The sequence below is a fragment of the Magnolia sinica genome, chromosome 12 (genome assembly GCF_029962835.1).
Source record: "Magnolia sinica isolate HGM2019 chromosome 12, MsV1, whole genome shotgun sequence".
Lineage (NCBI taxonomy): Eukaryota > Viridiplantae > Streptophyta > Magnoliopsida > Magnoliales > Magnoliaceae > Magnolia > Magnolia sinica.
The window spans coordinates 36,488,805-36,506,620 of NC_080584.1; the positions used below are offsets into that span (position 1 = coordinate 36,488,805).

General features: G+C 38.0%; 1 protein-coding gene across 1 annotated transcript; it reads right to left on the reverse strand.

The window, feature by feature from the left end:
- Positions 1-7,254: 7,254 nt before the first annotated feature.
- On the reverse strand, positions 7,255-16,959 carry LOC131221232 (uncharacterized). The gene is made up of 6 exons (XM_058216427.1): positions 16,445-16,959; positions 15,089-15,206; positions 9,223-9,286; positions 8,682-8,723; positions 8,121-8,593; positions 7,255-7,953 (listed from the first exon to the last, which is right to left on the reverse strand). Exons 3-5 carry the CDS (start codon positions 9,240-9,242, stop codon positions 8,149-8,151), a joined length of 507 nt encoding a protein of 168 aa, XP_058072410.1. The 5' UTR covers positions 9,243-9,286; positions 15,089-15,206; positions 16,445-16,959; the 3' UTR covers positions 7,255-7,953; positions 8,121-8,148.
- Positions 16,960-17,816: the final 857 nt, after the last annotated feature.

Genomic DNA, 17,816 nt, shown 5'->3' on the forward strand with positions numbered 1-17,816 from the left:
CAAAGTTTTTCGACTGGTCGAAGATGCAGTCGACACTGTTCCTTCGACTGGTCGAACAGATTCCTGGACTAGTCAAAGCCTAACAGATTTTATCCGAAATTTGTAACAAACTCACGACTGATCGAGGAATTTCTTAGACTGGTCGAAGCAACTCTAGGACTAGTCAAAGAACGCCTAGGACTAGTCGAAGAACAGACCAAACTTATGTAAAATAAACATTCGATTTATGTATCCAAAGTGACCTACTTCTAAGGTCAACCTAAGGTCAGTCAAACCTTAACCATGAAGTAAGGACATTGAAACATTAGGAACTAGTGACCTTGAAGTATGAGCCTTGAAGTCTTGATGTAGTTCAATCTTGAAATCTTGATGTAGCTCAATCTTGAAATCTTGATGTAGCTCAATCTTGAAAGTGTCTTGAGTTCTTTACAAACTGCCTTGTACTCTTCTTGAAGTCTTGCAGCTTGAGTCTTGTCTTGTGAGCAGTTCTTGCATTCAAGATTGACCTTGTACTTGTGAGCTTTGCTTGTTGTGAGCTTAGCTTGTTCATGAATGTTGATCCTTGAGAGAACTTCACTTATGCAAGTTATATATAACAGTGATTTTGGCACCACAAATTTGACAACAGAAAGGGATATAAACTATAGCACTTACAATATTCCAATACTAAAAGCAATATCAGGTGTACTAGTAGTTAAGTATAAGAGATTACCAACCATGTTTTAATATAGACGAGAGTCTACACTTTTACCTGATTGATCCTTTGAGAGTTTAAGAGTTGTACTCATTGGAGTTTCAAAATTCTTTTCATTCTCAAACCCAAACATTTTTACAAGGTTCAAGGTGTATTCGGTTTGTGAGATGAATATGCTATCTTCAAGTTGCTTAACTTATAATCCAAGAAAGTAATTTAATTCACTAACCATACTCATTTCAAACTTGGATTTCATCAAATCTGTAAACTCAATAGATAAGTTAGTGTATGTAGATCCATAAATGACATCATCAACATAGATCTGAATTATCAGTACGTGATCATTATATTTCTTGATTAATAAAGTTTTATCAACACTGCCCATAATAAAGTTATGACTAAGTAAAAAATTTAGTCATTTTTTTGAACCATGCCCTCGGAGCTTATTTCAAACCATAAAGTGCTTTTTTAAGATGATATACATGATTAGGAGATTTTGGGTCTTCAAAACCCTTTGGTTGTTCAACATATACCTCCTCATGTAAATCACCATTTAGAAAAGCACTTTTAACATCCATTTTATTTTGAATTTCTTATAACATGCAATCGAAATAAATAATCTTATTGATTCAAGGCGTGCAACTAGTGTAAAGGTTTCATCGTAATCAATACCTTCTATTTGAGTGTACCCTTGTACAACCAGTCAAGCTTTATTTTTGATAATATTACCTAATTCATCAGTTTTATTCTTAAAAATTTATTTTGTTCCAATTACATGTTTATCAGAAGGTCTAGGAACCAAGTACCATACATCATTTCTAATAAATTGATTAAATTCTTCTTACATGGCTATTATCCAACTTTCATCAGCAAGTGCTTCATTTACATTTGTCGGTTCAATTTGGGAAGTGAAGAAGACATAATTACAAATATTTTCTAATTATTTTCTTGTCTGTACACCAGTATGAGGGTTACCAAGAATTTGATCAGTCAGATGGTCTTTGACTAATCTTGTCTCAATATTGACTGATTTAGATGAAGACTTAGAGGTATATCAATTATATTGACTTCATCATCATCTTGATAAGGAGTGGGTGTGATTTGTTGATCATCAATTACTACATTTATAGATTCCTGAATCACCCCAATTCTTTTATTAAGAACCCGGTATGCATGGCTATTTATTACATAGCTTAGAAATATTCCTTCATCACTCTTAGCTTCAAAATTTTTCAAATTTTCACGGTCTCATAAAATAAAACATTTACTTCCAAAAGTTTGAAAATATTTAACAGTAGGCTTTTTATTAAACCATAGTTCATAAGTTGTTTTATTTTTAGTTTTTCTAATGTAAATAAGATTTATGATATAGCATGTAGTATTAACAGCTTCAGCCCATAAATTTTTTGGTAATTTCATGTTATTTAGCATTACATTAGCCATTTCCTATAGAACTCTGTTTTTCTTTCAACAATCATTTTGTTGAGGTGTTTTAGGAGTAGAGAATTCATGCAACATACCATGATCATTGCAGTACTTCTCAAAATTCTATTCTCAAATTCGGTGTCATAATCACTTCTAATTTTGACCACAAATAACTCTTTTTCAGTCTGGATACGTTTTAAAAAAAATTGACTTCATCGAAAGTATTTGATTTTTCTCTTAAGAAGGCTACTCATGTATATCTGGTGTAATCATCAACAATGACCAGAAAATACTTCTTTTCATCTCTACTCTCCGTTCTTGTTGGTCCTACTAAGTCCATATGGAGTAGTTCTAGAGGTTTGGCTGTGGCTAGGGAGTTCACTTTCTTGTAATTACTCCTATTTTGTTTACCAATTTGACATGCGTCATAAACTTTTTCTATCTTTTTTAGCTTAGGTAAGCCATGTAAGTGATTTCTTTTGCTCAATTTATACAGATCTCTATAGTTGACATGTCTAGGACATTTATGTCATAGTTTAGTTTCATCTGTTTGGATGAGCAAGAGTTATCAATCATATAGCAATTTTCAGAGGTCCTGGGACCATTTAATATTACACTACCCTTCTCATTTATAATCTCATATCCGTGATCTGAAAATATCACACTATGTTTATTATCACAGATCTGAGATATGCTTAAGAGGTTATGTTTTAATCCTTCAACATAAAGTACATTTTCAAAGAGAGGTAAGTTAGAAGTTGTACAATACCTTGGCCTATTACTTCGCAGTTGCTTCCATCTCCAAAAGTAACTGAGCTGACATTTACTTCTTTGATATTCATGAATATCGCCTTGTTACTTGTCGTATGTCTTGAATATCAATTATTCAGGTACCATCTTAAGTGGCTAATGGATTTGAAAGTTGTGTGGGCAACAAGACACATAACGTTTGGAACCCATTTCATTACGGTTCTAGGCTTAGGAATATCTCTTGATTTTCGCTGCATTTGAGAGTTAGGATTTCTCCTTCTTCTATGAATTCCATTTTCATCTGAGTTGGATTTCAAAAGCTCTTTAAGCAAGTCCATAATTTTTTCCGCTAAAGGCGATTTATTATTTCTTTAATGTTTATAGCTGAAGGTATTATTATTAATTTTAGGAACTTGAAAGGGTTTTAAGCTTTTGAAATTATTATGATTGAAATCTCTTAAAGTCTTACCTTTAGAGTTTGAGGACTCTCCTATTACAAAGATAGGAGCAGAATCCTTGAATTTTAAAGAATTACCTTTAATATAACCCAGACTTGACTTGTCATCACATTTTTTAGATAAGGTTAACAATTTTTCAAGCTTTTGGTTACCATGGGCATATTTCCAAGTGTCTTTAGAACTCAAAAGGGACGAAACTTCAAGTTTTAGTTTCTCATTTTCTATTTTGAGTTTTTGTAATTCAAAAGATTTAAAACTCAAATCTAACTTTGTTTTTTCAAAACAATCAGAAAAATGAGATTTTTCTAAAACTACTTTTTCAAGTTCTTCTTTTAGTTTAACATATTTTTCCTTTTGAATTTTCAACTTGACAGCAATTTTACAACTTTCTCTGTATAAGGCATTGTAGGCATATTGAAGATCGTCTTCATTTTCATTTCAAGGTCACTCCTGAGATTTTCATAGTTAGATATATTACAGCTATTTGAGGAAGTGACTCTAGCTATAGTTATAAGGGCTTTTACATCATTTGCATTTGTATTTTTTATTTTGATTCATCAGACTCAGGAGAACTTTCATAGTCAGATGATTCATCCCATGTAGATATCATGCCCTTTCTTTTTTACTTATCCTTTTTAGGACATTTATTAGCCAAGTGCCCATATTTATGATAGTTGAAACATTGACTGTCCTTTGTTTTAGATTTCTAAGAATTAGATTTTCCTTTTCGTTTATCATATGGTTTTTAAATATTTATTTTTTTCTTGTTTTTAAAAATTCTATAAAATTTCTTAGCTAACCTTGCCATATCATCTTCATTTTCTTCAAAATCAGAATTAGAAATATCTTCTTTTAAAACAGATTTAGAAGATTTAAGAACAATAGACTTAACTTTAAGAGCCTTAAAATTTAACTCATATGTTTGAAGAGATCCAACTAACTCCTCAACCTTCATAAGATCAGTATCTCTTAATTCCTGAATAGCAGTAACCTTAGAGTTAAATCTGTCAGGAAGAGCAGTATTTTTCCGTAAACCTTGTGCAAACCTTGAATCTGTCATTTAATTTCGTATAAAAGTTCATGAAAGTTTCATTTTCTTCCATACAAATTTTCTCAAATCTAGTAGTGAGAATTGGAACTTTTAATTTCTTGACTATAGTAGTTCCTTCATGTATCATTCCAAGAATATCCTATACTTGCTTAGCTATATCGCATGAAATAATTCTTTTGAATTCATCGGGCGATAGAGTGCAAGTTATGGCATCTAAGGCTTTTGGCATTAACACTGCTTCCACTTTTTTAACCTACAGTCCATAAATATATTGTAATTCTCTCATAAATTTGGATCCATCCTCAGCTACTACTTCAGTCATAGGAGGTTTCCATTTAGCCATAGTGGCTTGCCACACACTTTCATCTAAGGATTTTAGAAAAATCCTCATTCTAGCTTTCCGATATGAATAATTAGAGCCATCAAAAGGAGGTGGCCTGGTAATAGATAAACTGTCAAAATTTGATATAATAAAGCTCTAGATCTAAACTCAAGGAAGTTAATCCAAAAATGGCCAGAACTGGCCATCGGGTTCCTTGTGAATCCGGTTACCGAGTCTGGGGCGTGACAGAATAGGACTATGCTAAATAATCGAATTAAGTACTAAATAATAAATGAATTAGAGATCTCAATTTCCTTAGTATTGAAATGATGATTCCAACTGATTCGTAGGACAACCTTCACCCAAACAAGTTTAGGTAGGACAACATTATTTCATGAATGTGATTAGAATCAAAACCCCAAACTATGCAAAAGTAAATAAAATAAATATTACAATCATTTACCACTTGTACCGAAAAGAAATTACAACCATTCACCACATGAAAGATAAAAACATTCACCACAAACACTAAGAATTATAGTGGTTCGGTGTGTCAACAATTGTTCTCAAACAACCACACCTACTCCACTCCCAAAATTACTCTCCAAGTAATCTCGACTTTCACATGAATAAGATTTTCTCAGGGTTACCTTAAAACCTGATATAGTTGTGATTTTACCAGGCTATCCCAAACAAAAACCCTCACTTAAGATTTTCTAGCTATCTCATAAAAACCAACAATGAGATTTTTTGGCTATCTCAGAAAAGCCAAATACAGAAAGTAAATACACTATACCAAAATCGTCATTTAGGAACGGTTTTAAACCATTCCTAAATGCTTCAGGAATGGATTAATACCGTTTCTGAATGAGGCGTCGCGGAAAATCAAGAACGGTTCAAAACCGTTTTGGGTACCATTTTAGGTTTTAGAAACGGAATTTTAGGAACGGTTTTAAACCGTTCTGGTGCCAACGGTCACATTTTGGGCAAAAAATTTTAGAAACGGTTTTGAATGCTTATGAAGGTTGCCAACGGTCAGATTTTAGGATGGAATTTTAAGAACAATTTTAAACCCCTTGGTTAATTGTATGAGAGAGAGTGGGGTATGTAATCTACTTGTATCATATGCCAGATAATTACCCAAATAGAAGAAAAAGACAGTAGAATGATTAGCACGCAACAATTTTTTCCTTCTAGTACACATTCAATTTAAAATCCAATTTCAATACAACATTTCATTTCCAGGCTTCTATAATCCAACAATTCCTTGCTCTTTTCTAGAATGATCACTCTGCCTTCAGATATGACATTCGCTGCAAATCCTCCTCATCCATCCCCCACAACCTGAGCGATCTCTTCCACTAGTTCTTCAGGCCTGGTATTCCATCTGCAAAAATACCATATTTATATTAAAAATAATTGCACAGGTAAAAATGTTATCAGCCCCTGTCCAGGCTCTTTATTTGGTCACTAGAAATTGAGACCAAGGCCTGGCCTGCAAACCCCAAAATCATGGAATAGAGCTCTCAATAGCCAAAAATGGGCAGGGACTCGGCATGGGCTAGGCCTTAGTGGAGATAGTTATGAAACCTCAATCAACCCATAGTAACAAGGGCCACTTAGAAGCCCAACAGGCCCAGTGACAGCATAAAGAGAGAGAACTGATCACCTATAACTGGTTGTACTCTGCAACCTGCTTTTCTCTTTTCAATGAAAAAAAAAACTGGCGAGCACTTCTGCAGTTAAGGTAATTGCATAGGAAATTACACCAATCATTTCAGTGCATAGGAAGATTTTGTTGCACCTGGAATTAGATCCAACCCCACAAAACTGGGGTAGCACTTCTGCAGTTAAGGTAAAAGCAATGTGACAGGGGCAGGTATGTTGATGCAACCCATTTGGGCTGTAATCAGATGAAATGATTGTTCCCAGATCAGTGATCATCACCATTTCATCCGTAAAGAAATGGACCCTAAAAATATTCAATGCTCACCTCATGTATATGAGTATTCTAGTGGGATCCTGACTACTAAAGTGCAGCGGATTACACAGTAATTTCCTATTTAGCATGTAGAACACACAGATTGAAAGCAAAGTAGGTGCTACAACTAGAACACTCAAATTTAGAGCTGGGCATTGAGTCGAGTTAGACCGAGTTAGGGCTGACCTGACTCGATCCGGTTTTGAAATCGACCTAACCCGAACTCGACCCGACTCGGTACCAAGTCCTGCATGCCTAACCCTGCACACACTTCTCAACTCATTGTCTACATGCACACACTAATCAACTCTTCCTCTTTTGCAAGTGTTTATCTCATTCATTGTTGGTTGGGATCATCCACTCTATATCAGATACGCTCTTGAGTGGAAGTTACAACATGAATAAAAAAAATAGGTAGAACTTAAATGCATGCAGAATTGGATTACCATTTGATAGTAGCAGCAGCAGCAGTAGTAGCAGCCAAACAGAGATAATACTGCTTGTAATAAGTATCCAAGGCAAGAGCAGACGGTTCCTTGGCAGCCAAACTTTTAACCAGCATAGCTCCCTGTGAAACATTGATGAAAAGCTACTTATAAACATAATTATGACATCCAAAATCCTTTTAAAAAAAATCAAAAGAACAAGAGGTTTCTTCTGCAACCTTAGTATCATCAAAGCACCCACGAGCCATGATAACCTGCGCAATTTAGTGTTAAGGTGAACATTTGAAAGAAGACTATCAAAACCCAGAATGTCATCAAGAATCAGCACATTCTTGGTTGATGTATAACATCTATCAGCCAGCTCCGAAACTCCAACCATACCACCTGGTGCGAGCTTGTTCGGGTGGGAAATGATCACCACGGGATCATAAAAATGTAGTAGTCTTCGTATTTTGTTACGAACTGCTTGTTTCAATGTACTGTGAAAGATGAAGTGAGGCTAACCTCAGGTCAAAGGTAGCCACTCCAACCTGCACAAAAGATTAATAATGAGCAATACTTGCAACTGAGAAATAGATCATAGTAGTTCACCTTAGCAACATTAAGCCACCATTATCTTGGAGTTATAGTGACAAATTTATGAATACAGTAGCATTAAAAAGACAAACGACCATATCAATGTTGAAGTAAAAGAAACTCTGTATAAATGGATGTAGAGGAAGTAAAGGATAGCTGCAGAGAGGGAACTGAGGAAACCAACCGCATAGATGCCCATGACGTGGTAAAAGGCAGTAAATGTAACCGGGAGCTCTCAGTGCATTTCACCCTACAAGTGGAAGGAAGAATGGGTTTCATAGGTAGGATTTTAATGCTCACATTCAGCTGAAAGACTGAATATGACCTATTTATTTGATGTTTATAACAGATACAGAAAATGCAGTAACTAAAAAAGATGAAATTTTGAAGTTTTAAGATGTTTCTTCAGATGTATACCTTCCGAATTTTACCAGCCTTTTGGTTTCTAAACACAGTTTTTCCTCTCTGTCTTCTGCAAGGGAGGAACCTCAGCTTCATCTCCCAAAACACTTCCTTTCTGAATCACAGAGTAAGGACCGACCGAAACATTCTGTCCAATCTTTACCAGCATGAAGCTTAAAACTCCATCCCTCACCTCATGGCTTTGAACCATCGCCCCTTCTGCAATCACAGCTCCATTTCCAATCAAAACTAGAGTGGGGTCCGTAATATCGACAGTGTCAAGCAGAACCAATGATCCGACCCTAGCTCCCAGCATCTCAAACCAGTAATTCAGGAACACTGTTCCTCTCAGATGGACTGCCAGAATCCTCCCAGTGACTTCTTGGGCCTTGTAGAGAGCCAACCATTTCAGTAAAAAACCTGACAACATATAATCATTCATGATATTTAACTCTAATGCAAGAAGCAAATCTCTCCCATATAGATACCTGAAAATAGGCAACAACAATGCAGTGTTAGCCAAACTGGTAGAGTCTACTTTCAGTAAAGTGTTTTATCTGTCATATAATTCCTTACCATGCAGTGATGATCGAAGCCATCAACACATTTGTCACAAACCTGCATTACATCTATCATGTCAAGTCTATAGAAACAACTAATCAAGTAAGGTATACAATCAAAACATATATACAGTCCAAAAAGGTTAAGTGTCCAAAAAAGTATTAGACTATTGTCGCTAATCGGTGAACTCAGAAAAGCAATGATGCCATGCAACAAATGAGCCAATTCCAACAAATGAGCTATTTCTGCAGATCCTTGTTTCCCGTGACCCGACCAATCCGTGATCTACATTCATAGACCATAAGTAACAGATAGAGGTCCTAATAGGACTAAATTTTAAAGAGAACCAATCACCTATAGGCGGTTGTATGCTACAACCTTTTCTTGCCTAAAGAATCTATTTCCATTTTTTCCCTTAAAAACAATTTTCAAGGGAAAATACTTGTAAACTACAGTAGTTTCAGGGGATCAGTCATTGTAAAAAGTGAAAGGAAGCAATGAAGAAAAAATGTAGCTAAGTGAAAAGAATAGCATAATTTGATATCAATGAACTCACCATCGCCGTATAAAAAACATAGAGCTTCTCGCCTATTAGAATGTGAACTGTCTTTGGCTTCTCCCTTCAAGAGCTTGTTAACAATGCAAATATTAGCAAAGCTTCCCCTCGGCATCACCTCGTGTTCATCTTCTTTTTTTTTTAAGAAAGTTATGGATATAACAGCCTAGTTCTCTAAAAGCATAAAAGATTCAGTGGCATATTGCTTTGAAACCATGAAAGAACCAAAAATAATCAGTAGATGAGTTGTTCACAATTCATGCTAATTGCAGTTCAATTTAGTTTCAGACTCCTAAAAAGCTTCTCAATTCAAAATTCCAAGAAACTCAATAATTTTGCGCCATAGCCATAGAGCACACAAATAAACATCTAGGATAGATCACAATAATTGCAACAAACTAGTTTTAAAAAGATAAATCTTCTTAATTGGTACCTCTACTATCTACATAACATCGTAGTTTGCAGCTAAATCATCTACTACAATTAGCATAATGGCGCTAAATGCTAATGGGTATAGCATGTGCTAAAAAAAATAATAAACAATCAAGGCTTTGTTAGAAATGTTAGAGGTTCCTTGCCATTACAGGTATGGAACTAAGTTTGTTAGAGGTTCTTGGATCCTCCCATTACCTTTTTCTTAAATCTGTAGTGAAATAATAACTAAGGCCTTCATCAGATGCATTATTGAATCTTGAATTACAATAAACGTCCACGAGTGAGTTTCAGCTCATAGGGAGAAATGCTTGTGTGTCTCACAATACAGATTTGTTGGTGGACTCAACAAAAGCACAAAGCCTTTCGCAAGAGAAAGAAACACCAAGGGAAATGCTAGATGGTTCTTTGCAAAAACTTGGAATCTATGGTAATATAGACAGAAGAAGATGGAAACTATCTTGACTATGCGATAGGGTACAACTGATCTTAGAAATTAGAATACTAAACTTGCATCCAGAAACCTTAAATAAAAAATAAAAATAAATAAAAACATCTATCAACTGAAATAAATTATGCAAGCCATATATTGAAGTTCCTGAGGATGAACATTCAATCGCATGCAGCCTGTGTGAGACCCGACCCGAGTTCGCAGGTGTGCATATGTGTGTGAGTATGCATTCCGTCCATCTTGATCCCGTGATCCTACCGGTCAAATCCCGGTGACCTGTAACCCTTGGATAGTGTTTGCGGTCATCCGTGAGCCCAGTCATGAAGACTCGACTCGGATCGAGTTGAGACCTATGTCATTGTGATCGTATCGTCGCCGCGGTTCCAACGATGCGTCTTGTGTGTCCATCTGATGTGTGGATTAAGTTATGTGCATCTCATTTGTAGCCTTTGAGCATGATCATGTGGCCCACCTAGTGTAGAGGGCACATTTTTCAAGGTGGCCACCCTCTTTTGTACAAATTCCAACACACACAACCCATACACTACCTAAACCCCTAAATCCTACACCACCCACTACCCACACACTACCCATCCCTACTCTAGCCTAGCAACATAGTTTATATCACCATAGGCTATAATGATTTTTCTCTTATCTAGGAGAGAGAGTGATGATTACTTTTCCTCTCTCTCTTTTCTAGCAAATTTCCATACTCTCCCTCTCATTTCTCTCTACTCTCTTCTCTCTTTCTTTCTCTCTTAGAAAAAATCCAGCCCTATTTTCCCTCTTCTCCAGTCCCTTCTCCCTCAAATCCCCTCCTATCTAACCATCAATAATCCATCTCACCCATTGAAACATGTCCTTTGGAGCATAAAGAGAAGATTGATGTAACTTTGGAGTGGGATCCATTAAGGTCGGTGATTATAATTGTTGATCTTCTTTTCTACCCTTTGATCTTATTTTTCTTTCTAGATAGATCATATGGGACCTACCAATCCATGGTGGGGATCCCATTTGATCCCATGGATGTGGCCCTTTGGCCCATCCTACATGCATGTCATGATCCATGATGGGGTCATTCTCCACGGACCCCATCATGATGTATTTAATGATCCACTCCATCTTAAGATCATGTAGACCCTAAGGATCATGTTGGGATGGCATCCCAACCATCCACAGCAATTATAGATCATGCATGTAGTGATTTTATGTTGCATGTACAATCAATATAGTTGTATGGGTATGATTCACTCTTGGGAGGGCCCACTAGTGGCGGGGCCCTACTCCCATGGCTGAATTACTCTCTTTTCTTCTTCTCTTTTCTCTGATGTATGGATGATAATGTGTGTGTGGCCCATTTAGTGGGCCTTGGATGTCCCAAAATAAATAAAAATAAAAATCCAGCAAGGTGGGATGCCCTTACCACCCAACTCCATGATCATTGGACACCTTAATCAATGCATGCAAGTGTCCTAGTCCTAGTATGTGATCTGGACTTATGTGGGGCCCACTGAGGAAGGCCACACACCTTTTTTATGGCTGAGATTATTGAAATATAGGCTGATGTGTCCAACCATGTATTGCTGTCCAAAAACCTGGACTATTGCATGGATTGTCATGTTCAATCTTTGGCATGAATTTTTGGATCATGATTGCCATTATTTTCTTTATAAGTATGGGGTGCAATGAGAAGGTGTGGACCCCACCATGAGGTGTGATGGGTCATACCTCAGATGGCCCATGATATGGTACCCAAAAAGGAGGCCCATAGGGGTGGGCGGTCCACCTTGTTGGGCTGTCCAACCCACATGTATGGAGGGAAAACATACACTTCAGCTTGGTTTATCTGAAGAATGGGCCACTTTTATGGACCCCACCTTACTTTATTTTATGAAGAAAATACTAAACCTCCATTTTCCCCCTCTTGGATGAAGGTTGGGCCCACCTTATTGGGTAAACAATGCATGGACAGCAACATCTCTTCCTGGACAGATTGAAATTTCTAATTTAATTAAAATATTTATGAGTATCCAAAAATCATAAAATTTTGCAGAGGGGTGTTTCACTAATGTTAGGACCCACCTACAAAATTTGGGGGCCAATGGACACCTGTACAACCATGGTGGTGGCTGGACCGGCCTATTACAATATGGTGTCCAAATCAGTCCGATTTTCTGGATAGTCTGTTTCATTTAAATAAATTAAAATATTTTTAAGTATCCAAAAATTCTAAAATTTTATAGGAGTATGGTACACCTATAGAAGTGTCACTCTACAAAATTTTAGGCCCAAAAGACATTCGAGCTGACTGTGGTGTGGCCTGTAAATTTGGGTCAGTTTGGGCCAAATACCTAGGCCCATATGGGATGCCCCATGTGGGCTACCTGCTGGACTTTGGTCTAGCAGTGTGGCTCACTTACTCCCTTGTGTTGTATGATGTAACCTTATGTGGTGGGGCCCTCTGACTTGATAGCTAGACCACTTGGGCTGATGTCCTAATCAAATGAAACAATTATTGGACTCCAATAAGCCCATAAACCTGTTGGGTTAAAAAATCCAGCAACTTGTTATAATTATGATTGGTTACTTAAATGTTGGGCTTAATAAATGTACTTTTGAAGCCCACCACAGTTGAATTTTAATTTGGGTCTGTGAATGTAGCTAGTTGTTGAACTCTTTAGGCCCAATTGGGCTGGGACTTTTCAGACAGGCCCATTAAACTCATGGGCCATTTTTACCATAATATTGTGTTGGGTTAGTGGGCCGGATTATACAAGTAGATGGGCCCTTGGTTGCCCACCAAATCAACTTTAATACTTGGACCGGGTTGTAGGCCCAACTTACTTGACTAAGAGCATGACATTTGCCCATGTGGTTTGAGCAATGGGTTGCCCACTAGGCCACCACAATATATGGGATTAGTGGCCTCTATGTTGGGCCCTAACCTTTCCACTATGGGCCCATAGCGGTATATATGGGTTGGGCTATGTGTGTTTCCCTTGGACCCATGTTGTAGATATGCCATGGGCCGCCTTTCTGAAGCCCAACATGAGTATTTGTGATATGATTATGGCTGCCCGTTTCTTATTTCTGATGTTGTGTGGGCCTTGGGCCTTGATCCATGATCAATTAGAGATGGGCTACCTCTTGGGGAGCAATTGTGGTTGGATGTCCACATTGGTGGCCCTAAGGTAGGCCCACGAGCTTCTATGGGTGGTTAAAGGTCCACCATAGACCCTTGCTAGGCCCGTTTCATCTATTTAGGCCATACCATTGTTCTCCTTAGTCTCGTGGGCTACCTCAGGTGTATGGGCCCCCACTAGAGGTTGTATTCCTTATGAGGAATTGGTTAAGTACCTAAACCCTTCATGGTTAGGTAGAGAGTTCATCTTCACCTCATTGGCACCCCTATTCATCTTCATGGCCCACTCCCATAGGCATCATGTGCATGCTTGGTTGAGGTATGATTGGCCATGGCTGTGTCATTGTGTAGGACATATTGTTATCTCCTCGAGAGATGGATGCTTAGAATTGATGCATGGGTGATTGTGTGATTCATGCATTTGGCATTGCATAGCTTATGGATATCCACCCTTACTTCATCAGGGCCTTGCCTCCACAGGGGTATTCGTGGATGGTCGTATGTGTGGACACCAGAAATATTAGTTGAGCATACCGGGTGCATAGGAGGCCCATGGGTGAAATTTCCAAAACTTCCATGATACCAAGGATCTGCTCCAACGTTGTGACCGGGTGGAATACATGAGCACACGAGGGCCTTATACCATTAGGCCGCGATCCCACTGTTGTGTAGTCAGTTGGATAGGGATGTGGCCTTACCTGCCTGGTGTGAGGAGGCATTGCTAGGCTGAGTCTGACCAGCTCGTAAATGGGTCTGCTACCTTCAGGCCTTGTTGGTGATTGGTTGTCCACAGGCGGGTAGTGAGGTCTCTTACACTCGTTTGACTGTGTGGGGTCTGCAGAGCAGCAGTCATTCAGCAGTGTAATGGACCACGGTGATTTCCTTATGATTGAAAATGTATTTGACTTATGGTTTGGATATGAGTACTAACATTACTTGCATCGCATTAGCATTGGCTGTACAAGCCCCCCTTTCATACATTGCCTTGGTATGGCACCCATTACTTATTGCATCGCGTTCATGGTAAGCCTTGGTAAGACTAGTGATATGTTCATTGATTATGCTTCTCTCCTTATACCTCCTACTATTCTTCTGTGTACCATTGTCACACACTTACACCACCCTCTAAGCTTCTATAAGCTTATGCACGATTGATGCATCCAGGAGACTCTAGGCAGGCGCCGTAGCAGCAGAGCGTGGAGTACAGTTGAGCAGTGAAGACTCCAGTGTTGCTGATTTCTCTCTCTTTTCCTTTTATTCTCATGTATGTCCTTTTGGACCTTTTGGATGATTGTAAAAGTTTAAATTTTTAGTGGATTTTGTGATGTGTGCCTTTGTTATTCTCAGATGTACTTGCTGTGATCTTGGGTATGCTCGCATTGGAAATGATTATACTGTTATGAAAATCCTCCTTGTAGGATCCCAGGATCGGAACCTACCTCAGGAGCCGAGAATGGGGTACTACGGAGGCTGTTGCGGCCAGAACCGGCCATCGAGTTCCTTGTAAGTCCGGTTACCGAGTCTGGGGCGTGACAGTTAAGTTAAAAATTAAAATAGAGCCATGCTTTTGTTAATTTTTATACATATTGAGCTCACAATCAGATTAGGGAATGAAGAGGACACTATTTTGAAATGTGTTCTAAGATATCTAGTAATTGGAAATGAGGCCTGATACAGCTAGCTCTCTTGCTCTTGAATTTGCATAATTGACAATATCTAGAATGAATTTGAAATTTATGCATCACTAAAAATATATAAAATGAATTTGAAAATTTGAACAAGCATATAGGTCAGCATGAGGTCCATACTACTACAAAAGCCTGAAAATCCAAGAAGCTTACTTGCAGAACTCAAAAAAGAGATCTTTGTCATGGATATAGGCAACCACTCCCACAATCGCCGCAAGACCAGATCATTCATGCATGCAGTGTAGCAAACTCAACAGGGCGATTAGATGAACTGCAATAGGAAGAGAATGAAGACATTGCAAATGACAAATAGCCACCTCTTAGGACCATGAAAGAGGGTATTTTCATCATGTTATTGAGAAAATCGCTAAAGAATAAATTATTATTAAAAAAATATGATCATCATATTATGGTAAGGTCCACCTGAGATTTAGATCTTTCTCGGGCTCCCAAGAAGTTTTTTAACTGTGGGTGTTCAATCATCACTATTTACTGTGGTGTGGTCCACCTGAGAGATTTGGATCCGCCTCAGTTTTGGGCCTGTAGCCTAAAATGAGCTGGCAAAATTGATGGACAGTGTGGAATCAAACACGTACATCATAGTGGGTCCCACATAGCACTGACCAGTAGCTTCTTGGAAAATAGAGGCAGGACAGGATAGGCTGAGGCATGCCTGAGCCCATGAGGCAGGACTACATTCCAACTCCATAGTCACATGAATGTTGAATTAGGGGCAGAAATTATACGTTACCAGATGAGCTTTAAAGAAAACCCCAACACAAACACGCTTGTTGCTTTATGTTTATCTAAATCTCTTGGAATCACCACGGAGACCAAATTCAATGCCAATCTAGGAATGTCAAAAAATAAAATAAAATTGCCTATGTGCTGTTTGGTTCCCACTTAAAATGAGTTCATCTCTTCTTCTTCTTCTTCTTCTTTTAACGTTGATTATGTATTAGAGATCTTGGAAATGATTAAAAATAATATTGATAAACCATAATTAATATAAACTATGATCTCTAATACACAATGTTAACTAAAATGATACTAAACCATTTTTTAGTGGAAACAAAACAGGGCCTGAGGGTGAGTTTGGGGATGCCCCGAATCTCAGGAAAACTGAATATTCTAGCAGAATGGGCAGCTATCCATTCAACTGAACCTTTTGGGCAGCTAACATTGTGTATTCCCCTATATGCGATATTTCTACCTTCGTTGTCTGGCCTGAATCAATATCCTTAGGGACACCCCAACATTATCCCAAAACAATCAAGCAAAATTGGAAAAAATAAAATAAAATCTGCAATTTTCAATTTCGGCTGAAGATTTCACCACCCATTTTTATCCAGTAAAATTCCAATTGGTCACAAAAAAACCTCCAATTAAAGTAATTTCAAGAAACCCTAACTTAAATAAAATGTATATAAAACCACCACTTGGAAGCTGAAAATATCAAAACAAAACAGATTGGCGGCAGCAACGAAAAATGAAGGCCCATGAATTTACCAGATCACTGTTATTCCACTCGAAATCGAGGATCTTGATTGCGACAACCTCATCAAATGGGATGCAAAGCGCACGGTAAACAGACACACTGACGCCCTAGCCCACCTCCTCCATCAGCATATATTCATCAGCCCTGATCGGATACTCCTTCCTCTCCATAGCAGCTTCCCGCCGTTCTCCCGCACTGCTGACACTGCGCATCTCGAAATTCGGCTTCTTCATCAAAGAAGATCCCTCGGGATTAAGCTTCCTCATTGAGAAAGATGCCGACGCAGCGAGTTCTGAATGATTCTGCATTCTCCCGATGAAAAGATCGGAAATGGATCGATTAAAGAAGCAAATCAGGCAGAAACTGGGACGAAAATGGAAGTAAAAAGGGAAGAAGATCGGAAACTTTGAATTTTGAAGTAGCGCACGTTAAGACCATGTCATCTACCTTCGAAAATCCGATAACGTAGTCCTCGAAGATGATCGGGAGATCGAAAGAGCGAGAGGGAGATTGAGAGAGGGAGAGGGAGATTGAGATAGGGAGACGGAGGGGTAACGTAGTCCTCGAAGATGATCAGGAGATCGAAAGAGAGGGAGATTGAGAGAGGGAGAAGGAGAGGGAGGCGATGATGGAAGCGAAATGAGGGATTATAGGGCTTTTGGAGTTAGAAAAGGTTAAAAATAATCGGTAGTCTGTGGTAGATGGATGCAATGTGCCTCTTGGGCCTTGTGGGGTCCACACAGAGGTTACTAATTGAATCCATTCCATCCATCTGTTTTAAAATAAAACGATAAACAATAATAATAAATAAGAAGATCCAAAGCTCAAATGGGACACACCAACAAAATAGTGGAAATAACAACGTATAATAGCAGCGATTCCAGTACGGTTTGTTACCGTTTCAAATCAGAAATGGCTTAAAGCCGTTTTTGAACCAAAATCTCAACCGTACCAGTTTAATGATTTTGGTGTAGTGATAAATGTATACTTATCTTCACCGTAGAAGAAGTTGTTGCCAAAAAACTTTTTTCTTGAATGTTAAATGTTTAATGTTCAGTTCGATAAAAAAGATCAAAGATTCTATTGATTTTTAATTAAGATTAAACCAATGGCTACTTATATTAATTCCTTTAATTCTCAATAAGAAGAGTAATATCCACTCTTTTTAGAATCAGAATGACAGAGTCTGAGATTAAGAAATTAAATAAAAAGGTATAAAAAGTAATTTATAAATACCGTTCAATAGCTTGAATATAAATGGAGCATCTCTCTCACTAGCAGAAGGATTTTGATAGTCTTGAATGAATTTTCGGATTGACAGAGAACCTCAATTTATAGGTAAAGAAGTTGGTTCTTCGAATGGCCTAAGAAAGTCTTTGACTG

Excerpts from the sequence above, each read along its gene's own strand:
- LOC131221232 (XM_058216427.1), bottom strand. The coding sequence starts at position 9,242 with ATGTTTTTTATACGGCGATG. Across the intron at positions 8,724-9,222 it reads ATGTTTTTTATACGGCGATG|GTTTGTGACAAATGTGTTGA; the intron begins GTGAGTTCATTG and ends GATGTAATGCAG. Across the intron at positions 8,594-8,681 it reads GCTTCGATCATCACTGCATG|GTATCTATATGGGAGAGATT; the intron begins GTAAGGAATTAT and ends GCCTATTTTCAG.